Source organism: Danaus plexippus, chromosome Z (assembly GCF_018135715.1).
Source record: "Danaus plexippus chromosome Z, MEX_DaPlex, whole genome shotgun sequence".
Taxonomy (NCBI): Eukaryota; Metazoa; Arthropoda; class Insecta; order Lepidoptera; family Nymphalidae; genus Danaus; species Danaus plexippus.
Window position 1 is genome coordinate 2,142,350 of NC_083559.1, and position 22,015 is coordinate 2,164,364.

The 22,015-nt window shown below is 28.6% G+C and overlaps 1 protein-coding gene and 1 long non-coding RNA gene across 7 annotated transcripts in view; one reads left to right on the forward strand and one right to left on the reverse strand.

Moving 5' to 3' along the window:
- LOC133319911 (uncharacterized) overlaps window positions 1-14,579 on the forward strand; it is a 44,973-nt gene extending 30,394 nt beyond the window's left edge. Inside the window, exon 3 of the long non-coding RNA XR_009753369.1 lies at window positions 14,486-14,579. This is a non-coding gene — a long non-coding RNA (uncharacterized LOC133319911). The remainder of the gene's footprint in view (window positions 1-14,485) is intronic.
- The window catches only part of LOC116777086 (basement membrane-specific heparan sulfate proteoglycan core protein), an 88,917-nt gene that overhangs the window by 58,191 nt on the left and 8,711 nt on the right, over window positions 1-22,015 (reverse strand). For all 6 annotated transcript variants that reach the window (XM_061526130.1, XM_061526128.1, XM_061526129.1 and 3 more), the window contains exons 2-10: window positions 7,605-7,704; window positions 7,336-7,390; window positions 6,921-6,991; window positions 5,582-5,744; window positions 5,107-5,276; window positions 4,743-4,874; window positions 4,195-4,656; window positions 4,021-4,101; window positions 3,157-3,264 (exon numbers count right to left, since the gene is read on the reverse strand). In XM_061526130.1, the coding sequence (XP_061382114.1) occupies window positions 3,157-3,264; window positions 4,021-4,101; window positions 4,195-4,656; window positions 4,743-4,874; window positions 5,107-5,276; window positions 5,582-5,744; window positions 6,921-6,991; window positions 7,336-7,390; window positions 7,605-7,704 (1,342 nt within the window). The remainder of the gene's footprint in view (window positions 1-3,156; window positions 3,265-4,020; window positions 4,102-4,194; window positions 4,657-4,742; window positions 4,875-5,106; window positions 5,277-5,581; window positions 5,745-6,920; window positions 6,992-7,335; window positions 7,391-7,604; window positions 7,705-22,015) is intronic.

Genomic DNA, 22,015 nt, shown 5'->3' on the forward strand with positions numbered 1-22,015 from the left:
ATCAAATCTAATGACAATTCTATGTTACAATTAACATAAACTAATTTATTAATTATGGTAAATTACTTATCGACTGTTCCCCGATATCTAGCTATCATAAATAACAATAGTCAAAAGTAAATAATATCGTTAGCCTTGTCTGCATTATAAATATTTTATTTATATACTTAGTGCTAGTGACATTTTTAAAAGTGTTAGAATGTCCGAAGCTTAAAACTCCGCAACATTAGAATTATGCTTTTAAAACAGGTACACATTATCCTTATCAAAAATCCAAAGAATTCGGCGTTCTATACACGCAAAGACTTACAAACAACGTAATTTACACGTATTACAATCTGAGAGCCGATAGATTCAAGGTTTTTACTCATGCCTACTCAACGATAGAGTTATATACAAATATTTATAAATTGGCTACTAGTTTGTCGATACAAACTCATAATATTTACTCTGAAGATGGCTCTTAGCTAACGTCTTATAGCTCTTAGCGTTATACTAACTGGAAATCAGTAAAGTATTATAGACGTACAGATTATAAAGAACAGGGAAAGGTATTAATATTATTTTATATCGGTAATGAATTTTGAAGTTTTCCGAAATGTTTTTGTTTGTCGGAATATATATTTTTATCTAAAATCGTTTTACGCCTACATATAACGAATCAAAACTTATTTTCGTCCAGAATAATAAAAAGGCGATGTCACACTGGTAAAATATACACTTTATAAAAAAACTATATTTGTTTATACAAGAATAACTATTTATTTTTTATATTAATGTGACCAGTTGTTTGTGACTAGGCAGATGATTAATTGCTTTGTATGCAACATTTTAAAACAGTCACCGAGCAATTAATTCCTCGTATTTATTCAGAAGAATGAAAGTAAGTGATCTTTAAATGAAGCAAATGATCCTATGTGCCTACTGAATCGCACTAGAATCACTCGTGCTAATTGATATACACAGTAAACGACTGTAACTCATTGAGATGTATCTTCAATAATAATTTATTTTAATTTGTTTTATAGTGGTTTGTTATTGTGAAGAATTCTTGGTACCTTGATTACTTTAAATATAAGTGATTATATGTAGTTTTAAATTTAAAGTTCAAATAATTTCGCGAAATTAAAGTTTTCATAAAGATTCGTTCGCAAACTTTGTTTTTAAAGCGGAACTTAATGTTTATCCGTTTTAAAAATAAGTCATTATTTCCTCGTAATTCATAAAAAGGATTAAAAATGAAATGTGATTTATCCGTAAATTTTTCTATTATTAACTGTTTTATAAAGAGACTGGCAGAATAATTACATAAAAATAATAATTTGTTTCGTTCGCAAATTACAATTTACTTGCTTGATCATTCTCGGCAATCCAAAATATAATATAATGAGCGTAGGGTTGTCACAGTCTAGGGATAATCTTATAGAACAATTATGAATAAAAATTTTCATATAACCATAAAGAAACGACAACCAATAAACGAGATATAACATTTGTTACTTTTATTAAAAAATACATTACTCAACAAATTTGATATTGACAACAATATCTTAGAAATGTATTCAATTAAACTTTAATAACCTAAAAAAGAACGTTCAAAAAATTTTTTTTGTATAATAAAAAAAAAAACTTAATTTATTCTCTGATAGATCGTGATCACACTGGCTGAAGTCCCAAATTACAACATTCCGTCCGGATTGCTAGTCTCATCACCATAAACACAAAGCTGTTACAGTTATAATGAATGTAAACGGTTTAACACCGACTTTACGCCGCCGAGGGGGTCATTTTAAAATATCAATAGCCACCTAACAAATATTAATATTATCTCATTATTCTACCCAGTTGGCAGTCATATACGTGTGATATAGAAAAAATACGCTAAACAACGTTCACAATAAAAATAAAACATAATATCAACATTATATTTGAAGCCTAATAGATATCTGCTGTGGATTATAATTCTCAATAGCCGATTGCTTTTATAATTAATTTATTGTAATTAGACCACTTGAGTTACTCCATATAAGACACTCGACGTTCCGATCTATAGGAATGTTATCCCTGTCCATCAAATTAAAGTAAATATAAAACATATTGAACATGTTTTACATTTTAGAGATTTAAATTAAATTATAAGAATAGACCAGGTCTTCTTTTTCTACTTAGAAAAGAAGTTATTATAAAAATAAAGGAAATTATTGTGACATTTAAAAGAGCTTTAGAGGCCATAGACCAAGTTAAAATGGATGGACATTATATTTACTTAAGCACAAATAAATTATTTCATAAATATAAAATAAGATAACTTTGCACATTTTAGAGTAATTTCGATAAAATGAACCGTCGTCTTTAAGGACTGACGTTAACTTTGATCCCAGCATCACCTCGCAAAAAAATGTTTTTTTAATACGAATACATTACTAAGTCAAATAAATGAACAACTGTATAAATAGAACTGACTTCCGAATGGTCCACTTTTTTATATCGTACAAAATTTCTTCTTGAACTGAATTCCCAAACCTAAGAAGAACAGGTCTCAAATAAAATTGAAATTCTAAATACCTAATGAACACTTTTAATTTTTTGTTGCTAAATTTTTCCCCACGATCTTATCGAACCTCTTTATAATTCGATCTCGTTCAGTCTTATTAAAGTATATTAATTTTAAATGCTCAATATGAAAGTTCTTTTCAATCTTGTAAATAAGGATAAAAGGGTAAATTGTAAAAGTCTTGCTAAAGAATACAGTACCCTTCAAGACTTTTTTTTTTACTAATTATGCCTTATTCGTGTAATTTTGATTATAGTTTGGATCAAAAAGAATTCACAAAAAGATAAATATTATCACGGTCTGTTCAGGTACAGAAATCTTTGAAATTCCGTCTTACAAATTTTTCAATAAAAGGCAATTTTAAAATCGTAAGCTGAGTTTTAAACAGCATTTAATAATTATAAATATACTTTTAAAGAAATACCAATATGATTTTAAATTATGGTCGACCGAATTTAACCTCGTAAATATCAAACATAATAACAGTCTATTTGTTTTTGAACTTATTATTTATTTGCATAATGCCGTATCTCGTGAATTTATATTCCAAGATTCTGGATTTTATTGTGAAAATATTAAATATGACTTAATACACTACTTACGGCAATCAGCTTCATCGGTGCCATCGTCGCAGTCTTGCTTTCCGTCACATCGCATGTCAGTTGAGATGCACCGAGTTTCATCACAGCTTAAATCATTGCCTTGACATCCTGAGAAAATAATCTTACATTAAATTATTCCTATATAAAAATCGTCCTTATTATAGAACGGCCCTTTCAACAAAGCTTTTTTAAAAAAGGATTATTAAAAGCTAAAATCAATTCTGAATTGGTATTATGTAGGTGTTAGGAGATTTGTTGATGTCCAAATAAGGAGTTACTTAGGTGAGGATAACGAGTATTATTTTGGATACTAAATACCCCGATTAAGGTTAAATTTAGGTTAAGTTTAATCGCATTATTATGTTTAAAAATATTGACATCTAATAATAGGTCGATAATAGAGCGCTGACGTTTTTTTTTAATCTTTTTAAAATTAATTAATTTATTGACTGGGTTACAAAATAAAGTGCTTTTTACTTAACTTGTGATCTAAGAACAAGAACTTAAGTAAAAAAGTGTAATTTTTTTCATTCAATTAATATCTAGTCAAAATAAGAATATTAAAAAAAATGTATACGTATAAATACACTTGACAGCTAATAATAGCCCCCTATACAATTTTTGTACCTGGTTATAAAAAACGAAAGTTCTAGTTAGATTACAAAAATTATTTTAGATTGCCTAGTTGATTCCAAACATGTTACGTAACTTATACATAATTATATTGTATCATTCAATTAGCAATGTTGTTCTATAAATAAAATCCATCCCCACAAAAAGCAACTCATGCAATATTTCCTCATAAAGCGTTGCATAATCGCTTTTCATATATTAAGTAGTGAGTAATATTTTATATCTCTCAACCTGGTCTTTCGGTCCAGGAATTGACGTTAGGGTCTCCGGCGTTTTCATGATTATCTTCCGATGGTCCAAAATCCAATGGATCTTAATAAAAAAAAATTAAAGAAAAATAAATTAAATAAAAAAAATAAAACCTTTAAAATTATCTATTTATAATGTAGTGTAGTAGTTTCATACCCGATGTAGCTACGTCAGAATCAACACCGTTGACATTGTTATCGACGGAATTTTCATTATTACCATTATTATCATAATTTGATTCTCTGCCGCTATCTACAGGAATATATTGTTCAGAAGTTTGGTATGGGTCTCTGTCTACATTTTGAGATTGGTTTGGATTCGGACCCTGATTTTGATCGTTATCTTGGTTCTGGTTTTGGTCCTGATTTTGATTTTGATCCTGATTTTGATTTTGATCCTGATTTTGATTTTGATTTTGTTCTTGATCTAGATCTTGATCTTGATTTTGATCTTGGTCTTGGTTTTGGTCTTGGTCTTGGTCTAAGTCTTGGTCTTGGTCTTGGTCTTGGTCTTGATCTTGGTCTTGATCTTGATCTTGATCTTGGTCTTGGTCTTGATCCTGATCTTGATCCAAATCTTGGTCCTGATCTTCTCCTTGATCATCTTCGTTATCCAAATCTACTTTATAACATTTTGATTAAGAAACAATAAGAAAATAAAATAAGGAAATAAAAAAATAATAACAAAAAATAAGCAAAATATACCAGCACAGTTAAGTTCGTCATAGCCATCGGAACAGTCATTTTTTCCATCACATCTTGCCGTCTCTGGCACACAATGACCATCGTAGCATCTTATCTCATCAATAGTGCAGATGTCCAATGGAGTATTACTTCCTATTTTATAGAATTAGAAATAAATTTATTTTGGCCTAATTTGCATACGTTTATACATACTAACATTTTTAATCTTTTCATTACAAAATAACACTTACAAAACTGCTATATAAATATACTACTACTACTACATAAAAGTACTTAATCTAACAGTTTTATTTATTCCTAATGAGGACAAAAATTACATATCTATATGTCTATATAGGTACAGAATGAGTAGATGAAGTCAGACCTGGATCAATGACGGTGGAACTGAAACCCACATCGTCCACGGCAACATTTCCAAGCGTCCTCTTCTTTCTTATGTAGTCGCGAAGTATTTCGGAAATTCTATCAGTTTCGTAACCCATAGTAACTATCTCTAAAGTGACCTTGCATGTGAACTCGTCTGTTGGCCGGGATCTGTAATTATATTAACAATAACGTTAATTTTAATGTAAAGTAAATTTACGAGTAGAGCATTACTGTTTTTGTTACAATGGTAATAATATGTTGGATTTTTATTATGCAAAATAAATAAATGAAATTAAATCTTAAATATATACGAAAAGAGAATGAAAACACGTTAAAATTAATCACCTCATCAAGAAAAATGTTATAATATTATCATATAAAAAATAGATGATCACTTAAGAAGTACATAAATAATGTAGTAACATTGCCTCCTGCCTACTGGCAAATAAGGTTTAGAGTTAGAATTTACTTACTGGATTCTGACAAGACTAGCTCTGTGGGTTCCAGGGAGATTTTGGAAGACAGCATTAACAGCTTCAGCGAGAGACTGTGAGAAATTCTGAAATTCCACTGAGTCTCGGTTGGAGTATTCCGTTTGATATGGCTGGTTGACCACGAAGGACACGTGAAGGGTTTCTGTAACAAAAAATATGCGTATTTTAAACAAATTTTATTACCGAGTTTCTATAAATAAATTAAGGTCAATTAAATTATACGTATATTATTTGTAATTTAGATTTACTTGATTTGTTCATAAGAATAAAAAAATATCGAAAAAGCACAATGTGAGGGATACGAATCGTTTAATATGAATTTACCACAGGATGTGAATTAGTCTATTGTTGGAATTGTATGTATGAGTTACACTTGCTGTACTAATTCCATTAGAATACAATAAACAATAAAACAAGATTAAAGAAAAATCCTTGATTTAGTTCCTAGTTCTGTAAACGAGAGAGTCACTATAAGAAAATAAGTAACTGATTATGTAAGAAAAAAACTTAAGTTTTAGCTTAAAGCGAATACATTGCAATTTTATAAACTTTTATAGAATGTAATGTTGTTTTATATGTGGCTATAACACATTACTTAAATTTTTAGTATAAAATCAAAATGCATTTTGAATAAAATTAAGAATAAAAACTTTGAATTCTTGCCGTGTTTATTTAATGTGAAAATCAATGATGATGAAAACGTCCTTGATCCTTTCATTCATATCATGATCACTTTTAAAGACTAAATTAGACTCTTTATTAATAATACAAAATGAAATTTTTACAATAAATAGTAAAAAAAATTAAAGCGAATATTATAATGGCCACTACTTCTAATGCCGTTCCAATAAACTAAGCGGTCCTCAAAGATTTGATGTAAAACACACAAATGTTATCCAAAAATTATTTTACATATTCTGGTTTTCTTTTTTCTGATTAAAAAAATATCCTTTTTCAGCATCACTGTTTTAGGTTTTGAGTTACAATACAAAAACATTAAATTTATAATTTTAAAAAAACATAAGTCTTATTAATATTTGTCACCTGAAGATGAAGAAAAAGAGCAACATAAAGCAATAATATTAAAGAGGATATATATTTAAAAGTTAACAAATTATATCTATACTGACATAAATAATAGAATATTAACTGATAATACAATGTTCCTACAAATTCACCACATTCAATATTAAGAGCGAGTATCCTGAACAACGTGCTTTAATGACGAGAAATCTTTATATAATATGTAACGATTTCTTTGACAGTCTTTATGTCTTTTTCAATTTAAGCATTCACATTGTGTGACAAAATCCCTTACTTTCTTTGAATTCTGTCTCCAACCGGCCACCCGAGAGTCCGGAACCTTCGTCGAAATCATTGTCATTATCACTGAAAAATAAAAGATATTTTGTTGAGAAAATTCACATTCAAAGAGCTTATCAAAATTAACTGTTCTGTTTTGTTAAAGTCCACCATTTTTTCAAATTATCCAAAAGCTCTAAATAGCCAACAATTTTTATAGTTACCTACATAATTTTAAATGTTTTCATTAAACCGAACAATTTTTATAAATATGACACATTAAATCGAAGCTAAAAATTACTTGACGACAAGAGCTAAAACGTTGTTTTTTGTTTGGTCAGTTATGTCCTCAAACTGTAGTTAAAAAAAAATATTACTATATTATTAAAATATATATTTTTTTGTTGGTATTAAATCTCGAGTATACTCACATCGACTCTTCATCATCGGCCGTGACACTCTCGTTGTTCTCAGGTGGTGGTGTCGCTGAAAAATGAAAATACGAATTCAGTTTCGTTGCAGATTTGATTGAAAACCATTAGTATAGTCCAAGGTTTTTATTTACTAATTTAATATTTAATTGATATGGTCGAAGTTCACAATATCAAATCATATTTATAGCAGATAAGTGCTAGTCCTAAATAAGATTGTCATACACACACATCAATTTCTTACAACATAATATTCATTTTAATCTCACCCGTTAATTGTCGTTTAAACCTTCCCAAGAAGCTGCCCACTTCTAAGAACTCATTCGAAACATCGTCTTCCTCGTCCCAAAAAATCTTACTCGATGACACCTGGAAATAGAGAAGTTTTCTTCTTAATGTCACGTTTATTTCATTATTCTTACTTCCCTTGTTTCATTGGTATATTATAGGCAAGTTAAACGTTTTTCGTAGATAAATGGGAATGGTATATTGAAATGAAGAATGCTCGCAGAGTCTTCGTCTGTGACTGTATGTTTGGTGTAATATTATGTAAGTGTATTATGTAATACATACACAAATATACATATATATTTAATCTTTAGGGTTGTCTCTTAAAATAGGTAGATACTTTTGTTGTTTGGGATTGGTTTGCGCACGTTCCGCCCCGCCCAAAAGACGGTTTCGATTTGACAACCCCTCGCTCCTAACAAACCATTTGACCTGCTTATCTAATCTCAATCCAAATATATTTTGGGCAAAAACCAAAATGAGGTCAATTATAGTCTGTATTATCTTTTTATATAAGAAGCCGTTCACGCTACACCGATTCGATCTCTCCTCTCACAACTTTTTGACAAAATATAAACTATTGCTAACATATTCATAAACAAATGAAATATTATTTACATTATACAAAAAGACATTTATATCGCAATAATAAAGATTTTGTTTTTTCATTAATTTCTATTGAATCAAAACTATTCTTAAAACCTATCTGAGCTTATATTAGTTTGGAAATAAATGGTCGAAGGTTCATTAGTTCATTATATTCTATTAAGAAGGCATTTCTGATAAAAAATTGCAAAATTTCAGCTTAAGAATATTATGTTACTCATCTTTTAATAAAATCATATGATTAGAATTATACAATCCTGTATTATATTATAAAATTGATGGAAGTATGAACTGAATTATTGGTTCTTAATTGAGGAAGAATATTGGTCCATCTTTCTTGCTTTCTAAACTTTATTGGCTAAAAACGAAAATGTTTAGTCGTTAGATTCCATACCTAAGATTCAGAACTTAAGATTTAAATTAAATTCTTTTAAACACAACTTTCAGATGATATCGCATCTCCTCTATTATAAGAATTCCTCTAAAAATCTCCTCTAAGAACATACAGTTCTTATTTTAAAAATTGTTTATCATTAACCAATATACAAGCAAATCGGATATCTATTAAGTAATATATAACTAAAGAGTTAAAAGAGTTTTAACGCATTGATGCCAGAATTTATAAATATATTTTAATGTATCTTAAATATTTTTCTATAACACAGGTCATGGTAAAACACAAAAATATAATTTTATGCTTTATATTATATCAGTCAAGTTTTATTTCGCTCCTTTGAAAATATTAAATCTTCATACTTTTAGTTAAAATATTCTTTAAAAACTATTTGTTTTGTTGGCAGTAATCAGAGGAGGTGAGATGTGATGTGTGAGCTTTCAGGCGAGCACATTTGAAATAGAACAATATATAACACTTTTATTGTATTGTATTCAATGTACCTTAAAACGTATGCTTCTTACATAAATATGTATAACGTATATGTTTAATTCAATCTCAATAGATATCCAGAAATTATTCATAATGCTGTATCATAGAACAGCCCCAAACGTGCAAATAAAATACCTCATTAGAGCCATACAACAAATCGCTTCACAAATAAATCGACCCCCAAGCCGCAATTAGAGGGGGACGACCAAGATGGAGGATTTCTTTGCAATTTTACTTAGTCCGACATGATCCATAAACTGGTGTGGAGTACGCGACGTGCAACTCAACGACTTTTATATAACAACACTTCTATAACATTATTTTCGCGTATTTATACCACAAATATAAAATTAATTTGTTCACTAAGATTAGAGAACATTTTCGATTATTATTTATTTTTTAAACACGTCTACTTTTACAAATATAAATGGACATCATAAAAGCTTTTATGCTAATTGCAGACCGAGGGGAATATTTATAATTTCTTTGAAAATAAAAAACGAAAACTTAGAATTTCCTCTTTTTAAATATCACAATTCTATTGTATTAATGGGTGCAAACTTAACTCACTATTGCATAAATACGAATTTATCAAATTTCTTCGTAAATATTAAAATAAAAAATAATACATTTACAAAGAAGTATTGACATTAAATACCGTCGGTTGTACTTTTATTATTGTGTATAGGGACTGTGGAAAGTAAGTAATTAATTTTATTGCTTGTTTGTATTTACTAAAACTATCATAAAAGTTCCAGAGAACCTTATGTGTCTTATTGGCAGGACACGTGTTCGTAAATTGAACATAGTATTACTAGAAATTACATCTGATTTTCAATAGAAGTAGGTTTTGGACATATATTTCAGGCTTTAGATGATCCATAGAACGATGTTATTAGAGTTTGGACCGCGATAGCTTAGTTTTAGAAATTCGTAAATTTTTTCGATAATAATAAGAGAAAATTAACCTATGTGCTATTGATATGACGGCTAGAAATTTTATAAGTTCTGATAGAGAGAGATGACGAATACTAACAAAGCAATAACACGACGGAGCGGAATTTACTCTATGAACTTATAAATTTTCATGGAATTCACTGAGAATATCAGGCGTTCTATACGGTGAAAAACTTCAGACTTTTAAAATCTAAATATATGTTTCCTAGACATGCTTTTTTAAACGAAGGACATTAATATTTTTCTTATTTTTTGTTTCAGTTTTATTCAGTTTCGATAACAATTAATTAATTATCTTAATTAATAGCATAAGTTTCAGTTCTCACTTATAATTTCACTCTTCGATTTAGAACTAATTTTGTTTTCAACCTGTTAGAATATTCAATTCATTTTATATGCTGTTTTAAGCAGCAATATATATATATATATATATATATATTTAAAATAATTTCACATCTGCTGTCAATTTCTCATCTTAACCCTGTGCTTATTAAGAGTGGAAAAAAAGTTATAGATTTAAGAAACGAAAAGGAAAAATGATCCCTGATTTTTGTTCGAATACTGTCGTAGGTTCGTGTTTCAAAATGTATTCTAGTAAGGTTACAAGAAATTACCTGTTTTGTAAATAATTAATATGATTTTTAACCTTCGCTTACTATAAATAAAAAAAATGTAAAATAAGTTTTATAGTCTGTTCTGTGGTGTACTGTGATAATAAACGAAGCAGGATACTTCTATGAGTGTAATAAATATTTACGTTATTTTTCCTAAAATAAATTCAATAACAAGACCGTCACGGATGTCGAATAAAAAAAAACTTTTTATTACCGTTACAAGGTGTATTTATTTATGAAAATTATTATTATTAACTAAACTAAAATATTTGTAAAACATAAACATTTTTCATAATATATATAATTTTGAATGTAATATTGTTTTTTAAAAGACATACGGTGCTGTTAATTTAGAAACATAACCCCGCCTTACGTAACCACTACTTACGTAGCCATATTAATAAGTCATTGTAATGTTTACGTGCTTATTTTATTACTAAATCATTATTTATCGGTCATTACCAATACATCCTCAGCCATATAATATAACGACTTCGTTATTACAAAACTCAATTTTCAGTTACAGTAATAAGTACGTAGGCTCAAAATAGTTTTGAAATATAAACTATATCCATATAATAAAAATATCTTTAAAGATAATTAACTTTCAGTCATAGCGAACTGTCGGAATGAGTTAAAATATAAACAATCTAAGTCTAAACATTTTTATAGCATTTTGAGACCTATGTTTTATATGGAATTTGAAAAGACGTTAATAATATAAAACGAAATATGGAGAATAAAGGCGTGATTTTATCATAGAAACCGAAGGACGATTATCAAGGTCTTACTGTGATAGATAAGTTTTGGGAGATGTTAAAACGAAATAACCTTTACATTAATTAAAACTATCTTCGCCAAATAAAAGTAGAGAAGAAAATTTACAAAGTAGTTATTTCACAAATAAGTATCACTGTATGAATGATAAGTTTAATTTCCTCTAACCATGGCAGCTTATTGACAGGGAAAACTTGTGAAATATATTTCTCGCTATAAGCCCGTACCAGACACATTCATTTACAAGGTTTTCGTAATGTTTGATTTACGTCTCATTTCTTTCATGTTAACAAAACGAGCATATGCGTTTTGGTTGAATTATCATTAGCTCATAAAAATATTTTTCAATAAGTTCGCAGGCGATAGAAAATAAATAAAAAAATATATAACAATGAACTATGAACAAAGTATGTTTCTTTTCAGATATTTTGTTTTAGCAATACAAGTATGCAAGGGTTATACATAGTTATTGATTTCAACTGTCGTTGTCATATCTTTATTGAAATGCTAACGAGCATTTTATAAATATTTTGCCTTTTTATTATGAATAATAATTGGTTCTGACCCAATATATTAATAACTGCAGGAGTGTGTACTGTATTTAAAAATATGTGTAATTTAATAAACGATGATTAAAACTTCGGCAGAAATATTCAGGTGCATCAGTTTGCTATGCACACACAGGAAACTTTGGTTGCAAACCATTGATGTTGGGATTAAAAATTTTATTTTACCGTTAGTTCCGCGAATTGTTTGACGACAGAATGTAATGAATTTTTCGCACTCCTCTCGTTTACTGTCTACAAATTCCGAATTTGTTACAATTTAGATACGCATACGCAAAAAAAAAAACTTTAATTGTATTAAATCCACAATTCACAAAATATTAATGATAAAATGTTTAAAAAAAATTACGAGACTTCAAGCGTTCTGACTTTCTTAACATAAACAAAGATTTTGGCTTGGCTGTAACTCACAACATGTCTACTAACTTGAAATAGAGGCAAAAGCTTGGAATTGTTCAGGAAGGATGTTGAAGAATGCAGTGAGCGAACTATTTCATGAATCAAACTGGATATTGCAAATAACTTAAAATGGAGACATCTCTGGAACGAAATAGATTGTTACATGTACCGACCGAGATATTGGGATTTATAAAATATCGGTAATAAAAAAATATTAATAATAATCTACTTTGATATAATACAAAATATTTAACATTTATTTTATTCTATTGTATTTTCAATACATTCATAAATTGAAACATTTAATCAGTGTCCGTGGAACTACGCGCACGTTGAATCTGAAACGCATGTTAATATCATACAATATCTGATTACGCGAATATCTGTGACAATTATTTAATTGCAATAAAGCTCTTTTCGTTACGTGAATGCAGAAAAATATGAGCTAAAAAGACCAATAATATCTCAAAACCCATACCCTGTTCAATCTCAAAACAACAATATTGCTATATTAAAAAAACACTAAGAGTGTAATAAAATAAAACATTATATTGCCTTAAAATTTCTTCGCATACAATTATAAAATAAGTATGTTTTTTTTTTTAATTTAAACTGCTTATACGACTCCCAAAATCTGCCGATGTACTATACAGAAAATTCATAAGAACCAATTTCTTTATCCTTAATATAAAAACAAAGTATCAGAATACGTTGAATTTAAATTTTAACAAACAACGGATACTGTAAATTCAAGTTCTCTGTCGCGGATCAAACATACACCGGAAAGTGTCGAGCTAATATGAATTCTACATTTAAGGGTATAAGCTAAAAATTCCGACGCCGTATATTTTTCTTGACTTATGAGCAAAGGGTCGAATGGGGATATTATTACATCATTAATACCTACTTCAATGAAGGTGTGCCTCTAATTATTTTCTCAATTAGTGAACGATAGGGTAAACATCGAGTAGACAATCTTTTAAGAAGGCTTTTCCTAATGCAATTATACACCCATTAAAATATTAATAACATCTCATTTAGTTAGTCATAAAAATAAAACCACTTGCAAGGTACGTGTTCATTTTGTTTAAAATATTTACTCAACTCCAGAGTGCCTGAAATAGATGTTTATAAATATTATCGCTAAAATTTTAAATATTTTACTTTGTATTTTAATACAACTCCAACACATTCCCTTTTATCAACAAAACATCTAGCGAGTACGAAAACATAACCACATAAAATCCCGCCTTTTAATATAAAATTAAATCTTCTTTGATTTCACTTACGTATAAGTATAGATACAGGAACAAAAAAATATTACGCTACTAGTAAACTGTTTAAGGACTAAAAACCTTTTCAAATAATAGCTGAATGTAATAAAAAAAAATGTAGGAAATTGTCACATTAGATTCCATTACTGGAAATCAAAAATTGGATACATTATTTATTAACGTAATTCCGATATGATTATGTATACATCCAAATTTCATTTCTTTTATTGTGTTTTTTTATAAAATTATTACTCAAATAGTCCAAACGACGTTTTCGTTCTATATTCTTAATGGACTTTTCCAATGAATAAATCAGAAAAAAGAATTAGTTCAATCTGATATGTGAAGATAATCATGTTTCTTGGTGTACTTAGTAAGCATGATTACTTTTTCACATTGATATCTAATTACATAAATTATTAAATACCATCCTTATTAGGCTAGGAAGTTTTATTATAATATAAAGAAATTTTAATTGTTATTATTGTAGAGGTATTGCTGAAATTTATTTTTTACACCCATATACATCACAAAGCTAGCCGAGAGGTGAAATAGATTTATTTGAAACAGAGTAACGCTCCTGACTACTAATTTGACTTTTATTTTGATGATTTTACTTTGATGCTTGTTTTTATAAAAAAATCAATATCCTATTTATTTCAAAAATATTAAAGAAAGATATCAGAAAATATTTAGTTATTTACTTTGTAAAACGCGGGGTAAAAATTCACTTTTTTTTAAACAAAAATTTTTAAAGTTAACCTTGTTACCTATTGTTCGTAGTTTGTTCCTGTGATACACGTACTTAAGAAACTCGCTCACCACTCATCGATATTAGTGCGGGGTAAACTTGTTTTTATGTAAGATTCAAAGACGGGAACGAAGCGTCTGTCTGGCCAAACTTCGTATACATCAAGTGTAATGGACTCAAAATTAGGTTAGTTACTCTTGCTGTTCCAAGGGCTGTCACCGCGCCATTATTTTAAACAACTTGTCTTCGTTCCGTTCAGAAACGCAGGTTATGTGAAAATTTCATGACTTTTAAAAGATTTTATATTGTCTTGTAAATTATTTTCTTAAGAAAACAAAAACCATTTCATATATTTAACGTTACATAATAAAAGAAAAATATATATGCAAATCATATTCCTTTGGATCATAATCAATTATATTCAATTCACTAAATAAATTATATGGAACATAAAACTATTCTTGTGACATATATTTCAACGGGTAAAGGCATAACAAAATATTTAAATTATGGCAAAAGAAGACATGTGACTCTCGAAATCGAGGACGGCGAAAACCAAGTAGTAAATCTCAACAATTTATTGACACTTGACAGCAGCTAAAGAAAGGCATCTAAACGAACTGCCTCCACTATTGAAACGCGAGAAATGTTTGTCTGATATCATCAGTTATAAATCCTTTTTGAAGAAAATCAACTCTAACATATTTTAAAGCAAAAAATCACAATAATTTCCTTTTATTAACATAATAGTAGGTACAATATAGAATCAATCGAAATCCATAAACTGTAAATGCTTACTCATACGATAAATTTAGTTAGTTTATTCATAAAATGGTTAACTCACACTCATTTATAGGAACATATAAACGCTGACATCATTTTATGTATGCAACGATTAAGTCATGTCCCAAAAAGTATACGATATAAAACGACCAATAAATCTCCAAACGAACTAGACCACAATATAGGCATTAATTTGCATCCAACGCGTTAAATTCAGTACTTATAATTAAGACAATTAACGTTAGTCCATTATTAAATGATTGTGTTTCAGTTTGGTTGGAATAAAATTAAGCCGGTGTAAAAGTAGTCATACGTTTCCTATTATAAAACACATTAGCGTACTTCAAACAGAGCTAGCTGATACGTTATTTTATTCAAGATCTATAATATTACGCCGTGTAGTTGTCAGGTTGCGTTTGTCAGGTTATTATGCAAGATCTAAGACAAAGCTAAATAAAATGTAAACAAGATATTCAAAAGACATTTGTGCAGATTATTAATTATTTTGTTACGTAATTCCATTTATTCTTCAATAGTTTCTGTATGTTTATGTAAAAATTTAAAAGTACGTAACTCCTCATACATTTTTTATACGTCTTTCTTTCTTTTAGTTCGGGGATGTTTAAGGATTGGCTGGGACGTTCACCGGATAGAAGAGGAGTTCGTAGAAAATTCTGCAAATATATTTCATAAATTCTTTATTTATCTTTACTGAAGAGAAACATCCAATAAGATGTAATTAAGCAAAAAGTTTTCAAAGTATCATCTCATATATATAATATGGAAGATCAAATACGAAACGTTACCTAGAACCTAATCGTTCACATTAAAAACTTTTATCTCCGTAATAATATCAGCATTTACACATCAATTGAACGTATTTCCATTATCCCACTTAGCTTATTAAAATTATAATTCATCAAAATTTTTGACAACATTGCAGAGGAAATTAATTAAACCACAAATGAATTTGTCGGAGATAAACAACTATTTTTGCTTTCCGTCTACTTTTTATCTACATGAATTTGTATAAAATCTCCAAATCACTTGTACACCAAAACTTTAAGTAATAATAAAATCCTTGACGTTACTTAAACAATCTTTGTTTTGAATCCCATATAATAAATTTCCCGCTTTGTAAACTTCCGTTTGAATCATACTCTATTTTCGAAGTTTTACGTTGCATGAAAACTGTGTTACGGGACTAAAAAAAAAGGATCAAAATGCCTCCTTACCAGTCGCGACAACTTTCTTTTAACTGCGTACTGCTTTCTGTAAACTTTCATATTAACAGAATAAAATCATGAATACTCTTCCAGCGGAAAGATTATTATAATTTTTAACATTCATAATATATATGAGCGATGAGAAAAAAATATATTTTCAAATTTCAATAAAGAATATTTTATTTGCGTATGTATATTTCTCGAGAATTTGATGAGCTAATGTTTATTCTAATAAGTCGTTTCGTTATCTAGCAACATGACACTATATTTGACGACTAATATAATGGTATCTAAAATAACTATGGGTATAGAGTGTCGAGTTGACGCATAACATTGTTTTAATGACACACAGTTTTCCTTAACATGACTACGAGTATGAGAAGACGTAGTTATCCGACTATCTTAAATCCTAAATAAACCTAATTTAAGGGTGCACTACTTTACACTAATTGCAAATATTTCTAAATGGGAGTGTATAAATTCAGACGTAGAACCCCAAATCAGAAATCCATCCGACGTACCTAAAATTATTTTGTAAAGGACGCTATTTCGGAACGGTTCAAAATAAGACGAATGCTGTGTCAATTCATTCTAAATGGTATCCACGAGGTCTTATAAGCGTCGTGAATTTTTCTTGTTAATATTGATAACCTCTATACTTTTATGCATAACATATTCTGAAGATAGAATTGTGGTGTAGTATTAAAAGGTGATATATGATTATTTTTTTTCAAAGGACCTTTTTACGACGACTGTACTGAATGATGTGAATTTTATTAGTGAGTACGGTATTAATTCTTTTCTAGGCCTGTTTGATAAATTCCTCGTTATTAAAGTGTATAGTCTGAAATGTTTATTAATTTAGTAGACAACGCTTTTAAAATTCAATAATAAAGTTTTAGTCTATGTTGCTTTTTATAAAATAAAAAAAAGTAACAGGCTAGTTGAATCATAGCAGTTTTTAGGTCTAAATGATTGATTACTGTAAAAATGATTGAACACGCCTCTATTGTTTTGATGCTATAAGCATGAACTATTATTTTATATATATTATATAATAAATACATATTTATGAATTGCGTTTTTTTTTATTCGTGAATAAAAATGTACATTATTTACGTTAACATTCAAATAGGAATAAAAAGAACAAAAAAGTTTTAAAATCTAGAAAACAAAACTTAAGTATTAGAATAAAAATGATATCTTGAACCCGGTTAGGCAGATGCGTCTTTTATTTATTGGAAATTATTTATTCTTAATATATATTTAATGATACGATGATAAATGATTTTTTAAAAATTAAATATAATCTTTTTTTCTGTCTTTACTTGTCCAACACTTTATCAGTCATAAAATTTTGATACCGTAACTTTTCCCCGAAGCAACGATGTTTCAATACAAAAATATAGACAGTATTTACAAGTATAAATAAATAATAGAAACTAATGTACTACAAACATATAATAATTTATAAGTGCGAGCCCAATCCGCATATCTAAAAAAAAAAAAAAACAACTTTAGAACGTCGTGAAGCTTCCAACCAGCTTCAAAGCAAATACCAACATTCACATTCGTTGTTCGAAGAAATTCCAGAGAACATACCAAGAATATTATCCACTACAATCCAATTCAAAAAGTTATTTGAAAAATGTTATGTAGTAATAATTATCTTCATATTTAACACCAAGCACTTGTTGTGTTCCAATCAAACAGTATTGTTTTACAAAAAATCTTGTCAATAAAATATATTACAGTTCATATCATAAATGATTTGTATATAAATGAATTGAATATATCAAGAAATATACACGCTCACCATAAATCACTCGTCCATAAAAAGGAAGACTGCGATAATGCTTAATTGTCCTGATATTGAATCGTTTAACCCTAATAAACAAGTGTAACCTAGTAAGATAAAAGCGTTGTCGTGCGAGATTTTGAAGCTCTGGCAGACAGTTTTTTTTAAATCTAGATCTCAGTGGACTCACACTTAGTCAGCTGAGTGTGCTTTGTCAGTGCGCTCTCTCCCGTACAATTGTTAAACATCCCTCGTACATTGCCGTAACATACTCTTTGTATGAGAATTTTTGTCTTCTAAACAATCTTCTATACCGATTTGATGTATACAATCATTTTTAAATATTATTATTATTATGCGCACCTGTATTAATAAATGTGTCAATTAAATGTAAGAAATAAAATTCATAATATTTATGACATTCCAAATTTATATCTTCACTAAATAGATTAATATCCTAATTGGACGTTTAATTTTGTGTCAACATTTCCATTCCATTATTATGTGAGAATCTACTCAATTTAACAAACATATATATATATTTCTTATTACTTGCATTAAAATCAAAATATAACAAATAATACTTTAATTCTATTTCATATTTCCGAAGTGATATTAATAGTGAAATGCAATTCCTTCTCATCGTATTTATTGATTGATGATGATATTTTTTGGAGGGGTTAAGTATTCGAGATAACGTCTCATCATCGTAATGTAGTAAATTATCTTTAAATTTGAAATCTTATTAAAACGAATCACAGATATTTCAATTTAATATTTAAGGTCATAAGATATCCGGTAGCTTATCTAAAAAAACTATAGTATAATTAATTAAAAACAGAATTATATACTTTACTAGTAGGACATATATCTATTTTCGAAACAAAATCTTAAAATATTACATTATTTTTATCAATATTTTGGATATACATAATTCTAATGTAATCTTGATCGTCTCAAAACTATGAAACAACAGGCGCGTGTCGTACCTATAGTCGATCCGAAATAAGCTCATAGCCTAGTAACTAAAGTTCTAGAAGTGTATACGTCCCTCAAATTAGATTTCTCGGTAATAAACTTTACAACAGTCAAGTTGCAATTTTGCAACCGAAGTTTGTTTTGTTATGACCAACCGGAAATTGTGCTAATGATACAATTTAGGGTTCAAAGACCGGCACGTGTTATGAATGCAGTAAGCAACACAGACGTCACGTCGAACACATAAATTCCACCAAAATAAAACTAATTAAATTTATATTTTCAGGACCTTAAAAAATTTATTGAAATCAAATTACAAAAATATATTTTTAGTAAGAAAATCTATCTGAGTATAAATGTTTATTACATGACTGTATGCTGGTTCCTCATTAAAACGGAGCGCCGAGAAGCTAAATCGGGTTTCAATGAATTCCTAATCACGCTGAAGTATTGAAGCTTATCGTAGACCCAAGTCTAGTAGTTCTTGCCATTCAAAACAGAGCTCTATCCGCATTCCTCAAATGCAAAGTACAAAAAATATATATATAATTAGTGCATTAATAGAGATTTTCATAGTTATGTTGTAGTAACAGATGTTGTCAGAGTGCACTTAATTTTCCTCCACACTACTTCACCAGTAACGTCCAAATCGTTAATTCAAAGATCTAAATTAATTAGTTAGCTTATTATGAACTCCATCGATTCTTTATTGAAAGTATTAAATATAACATGACAACAACCACATTTATAAGGTAATTTACCAAAAGCAGTCGAATAATTTCACAAATTCACGGTTAAATCTCGAGAGTTTGGAGGATGAAGTAATCTATTAGAGTTGATAATACCCTTACATATTTCTTAATATTACTCCCTCTATTTGAATGACTTTTTCAGATTTCTTTCTGATCACAATATCCTATTAGTTATTATATTCTTTAAATTCAAATAATGCACAGTAATAGCTCAATATGTATAAACGAGCGTATATCTTTTTCATAATTTCGTGTGATCACTCCAAGTATTTTGGTTTAAAGGTGATTATTTTGATACAGGGTTGTAATACAGCTCCATATAAATATCAGATCTTGTCTGCACGATAGGGCGGTGTGTAATAGCTCATGAAATGTATGTAAGTGAGGAGAGTCTGCCACTTCATGAGCCCGACGAAAAGTAAATAGGTACCTACAGCTTTGAGACTCATTGTTAATGTCTCTCGTAATCCCTTTTTGAATGTTCGAGATCATTTTTTGTCTTTGAAGGACGTCTTAATGTATTGAAACCTTTGTTTCCGCTTTACTGGAGTGACATTTACTTCCTTTAATAAATATATCAAAATATAAAATTAAATATAATTATATCGAAAAGAGATAGTTAAAAAATTATAGTGTAGTTTAGGTCAGGCTATATTTTGTATTAATATTATATCGTAACATTTCACGAAATATTTTATTAACGAAAGAAAAATTAAGCTACGTAATTGGAGTAAAGGCTTTAAGAGATTTGTTGTGATTTAAAAACATGTGTTCGTGTTTACGAGCCTTTAATCGGCTGATCGTCCATCGCTGGAGTTACGAAGTTTGTTCCGTCGATTAAGTATTAAAAAAATATATATTAAATTATGTATTATTAGGAATAATTTCGTTTTATTGTTACTCATTTGTATTTATGGTCAAATCTTTGTATGTCCATATAAATACAAGATATATAATCATGATCGAATGTCTTGTTTACGTTATTTTTCTACTATTAAAGATATGTATTACTTTACAATATTTAGAATAATAATATCAGAATTGAAAACGTATTTTTAGTAAAGAAATAAATAAACAACTTGTCAATATATACAGACTGTTTCTAATTTTTCATTTATATGCCTATTTTGATACTATCAAAAACAAAAAAACTCTCTGTATATTATTTTTCAAAGTGGACTTTTTATAAAGTTCATACAGATCATTTATTTTAAGAATAGGAGTCGTTTTATCTAACCAAGAAGATCATCTTTTAAATCTAATATATTATTTCATTTGTGTAAAATAGTTTAACTTTTTAAAAGTTTTTTTTTTTATTTTTACATTTTCACATTTATATAATATCATCCCGTAGCCTGTAATGTATTCTTTAAAGGGAAGCAATTTTAATTAGAAGTAATTTTGTTTTACTTTTTCATTAAACGCTCACCGGGAACCCAATTTTCGGGACACCGATTATCGAGATATTCGAGTATCCGGTTATAAATATAATATTTTTAATTACAAAACATAATGCCTACGTGCGTAAGTTAATTTATAAATTATACAAATTATATTCATTTAACGAAAATTTGAACATTAATGAATGAAATATAATATTATCTCTGATCCATATATGATTCCTATTTTTTAAAATTCAGGTTACTTTTAACTTTGACTGATATATTTGTTAATACCGAATATGGTATATAAATGTTTATTGTAATTCTAAATTTATTTCCATTCTCAGCTACTGTTTTATATACGAAACTATTTTCAAGGAGATCCGTATCAGAGAGTCAATATTAATATAAGTTAAAAATACACATCGAGTGCTATCAATGCGTTAGTTCAGTTCGTAGGCGTGAAATAAATATTTTATAAAAAAAAAAAAACGAAAATTGTGAGAACTATTCCCGTCATACATATATTCATATATTAATGGCATGCCCTTGTCGTCTATTATATCCCAAGCTTTACGATTGTTATTCAAAGGATATCCTTGGATCAGTTCGCGAATTTGCAAGTCCGATGGCGACCTCAGAT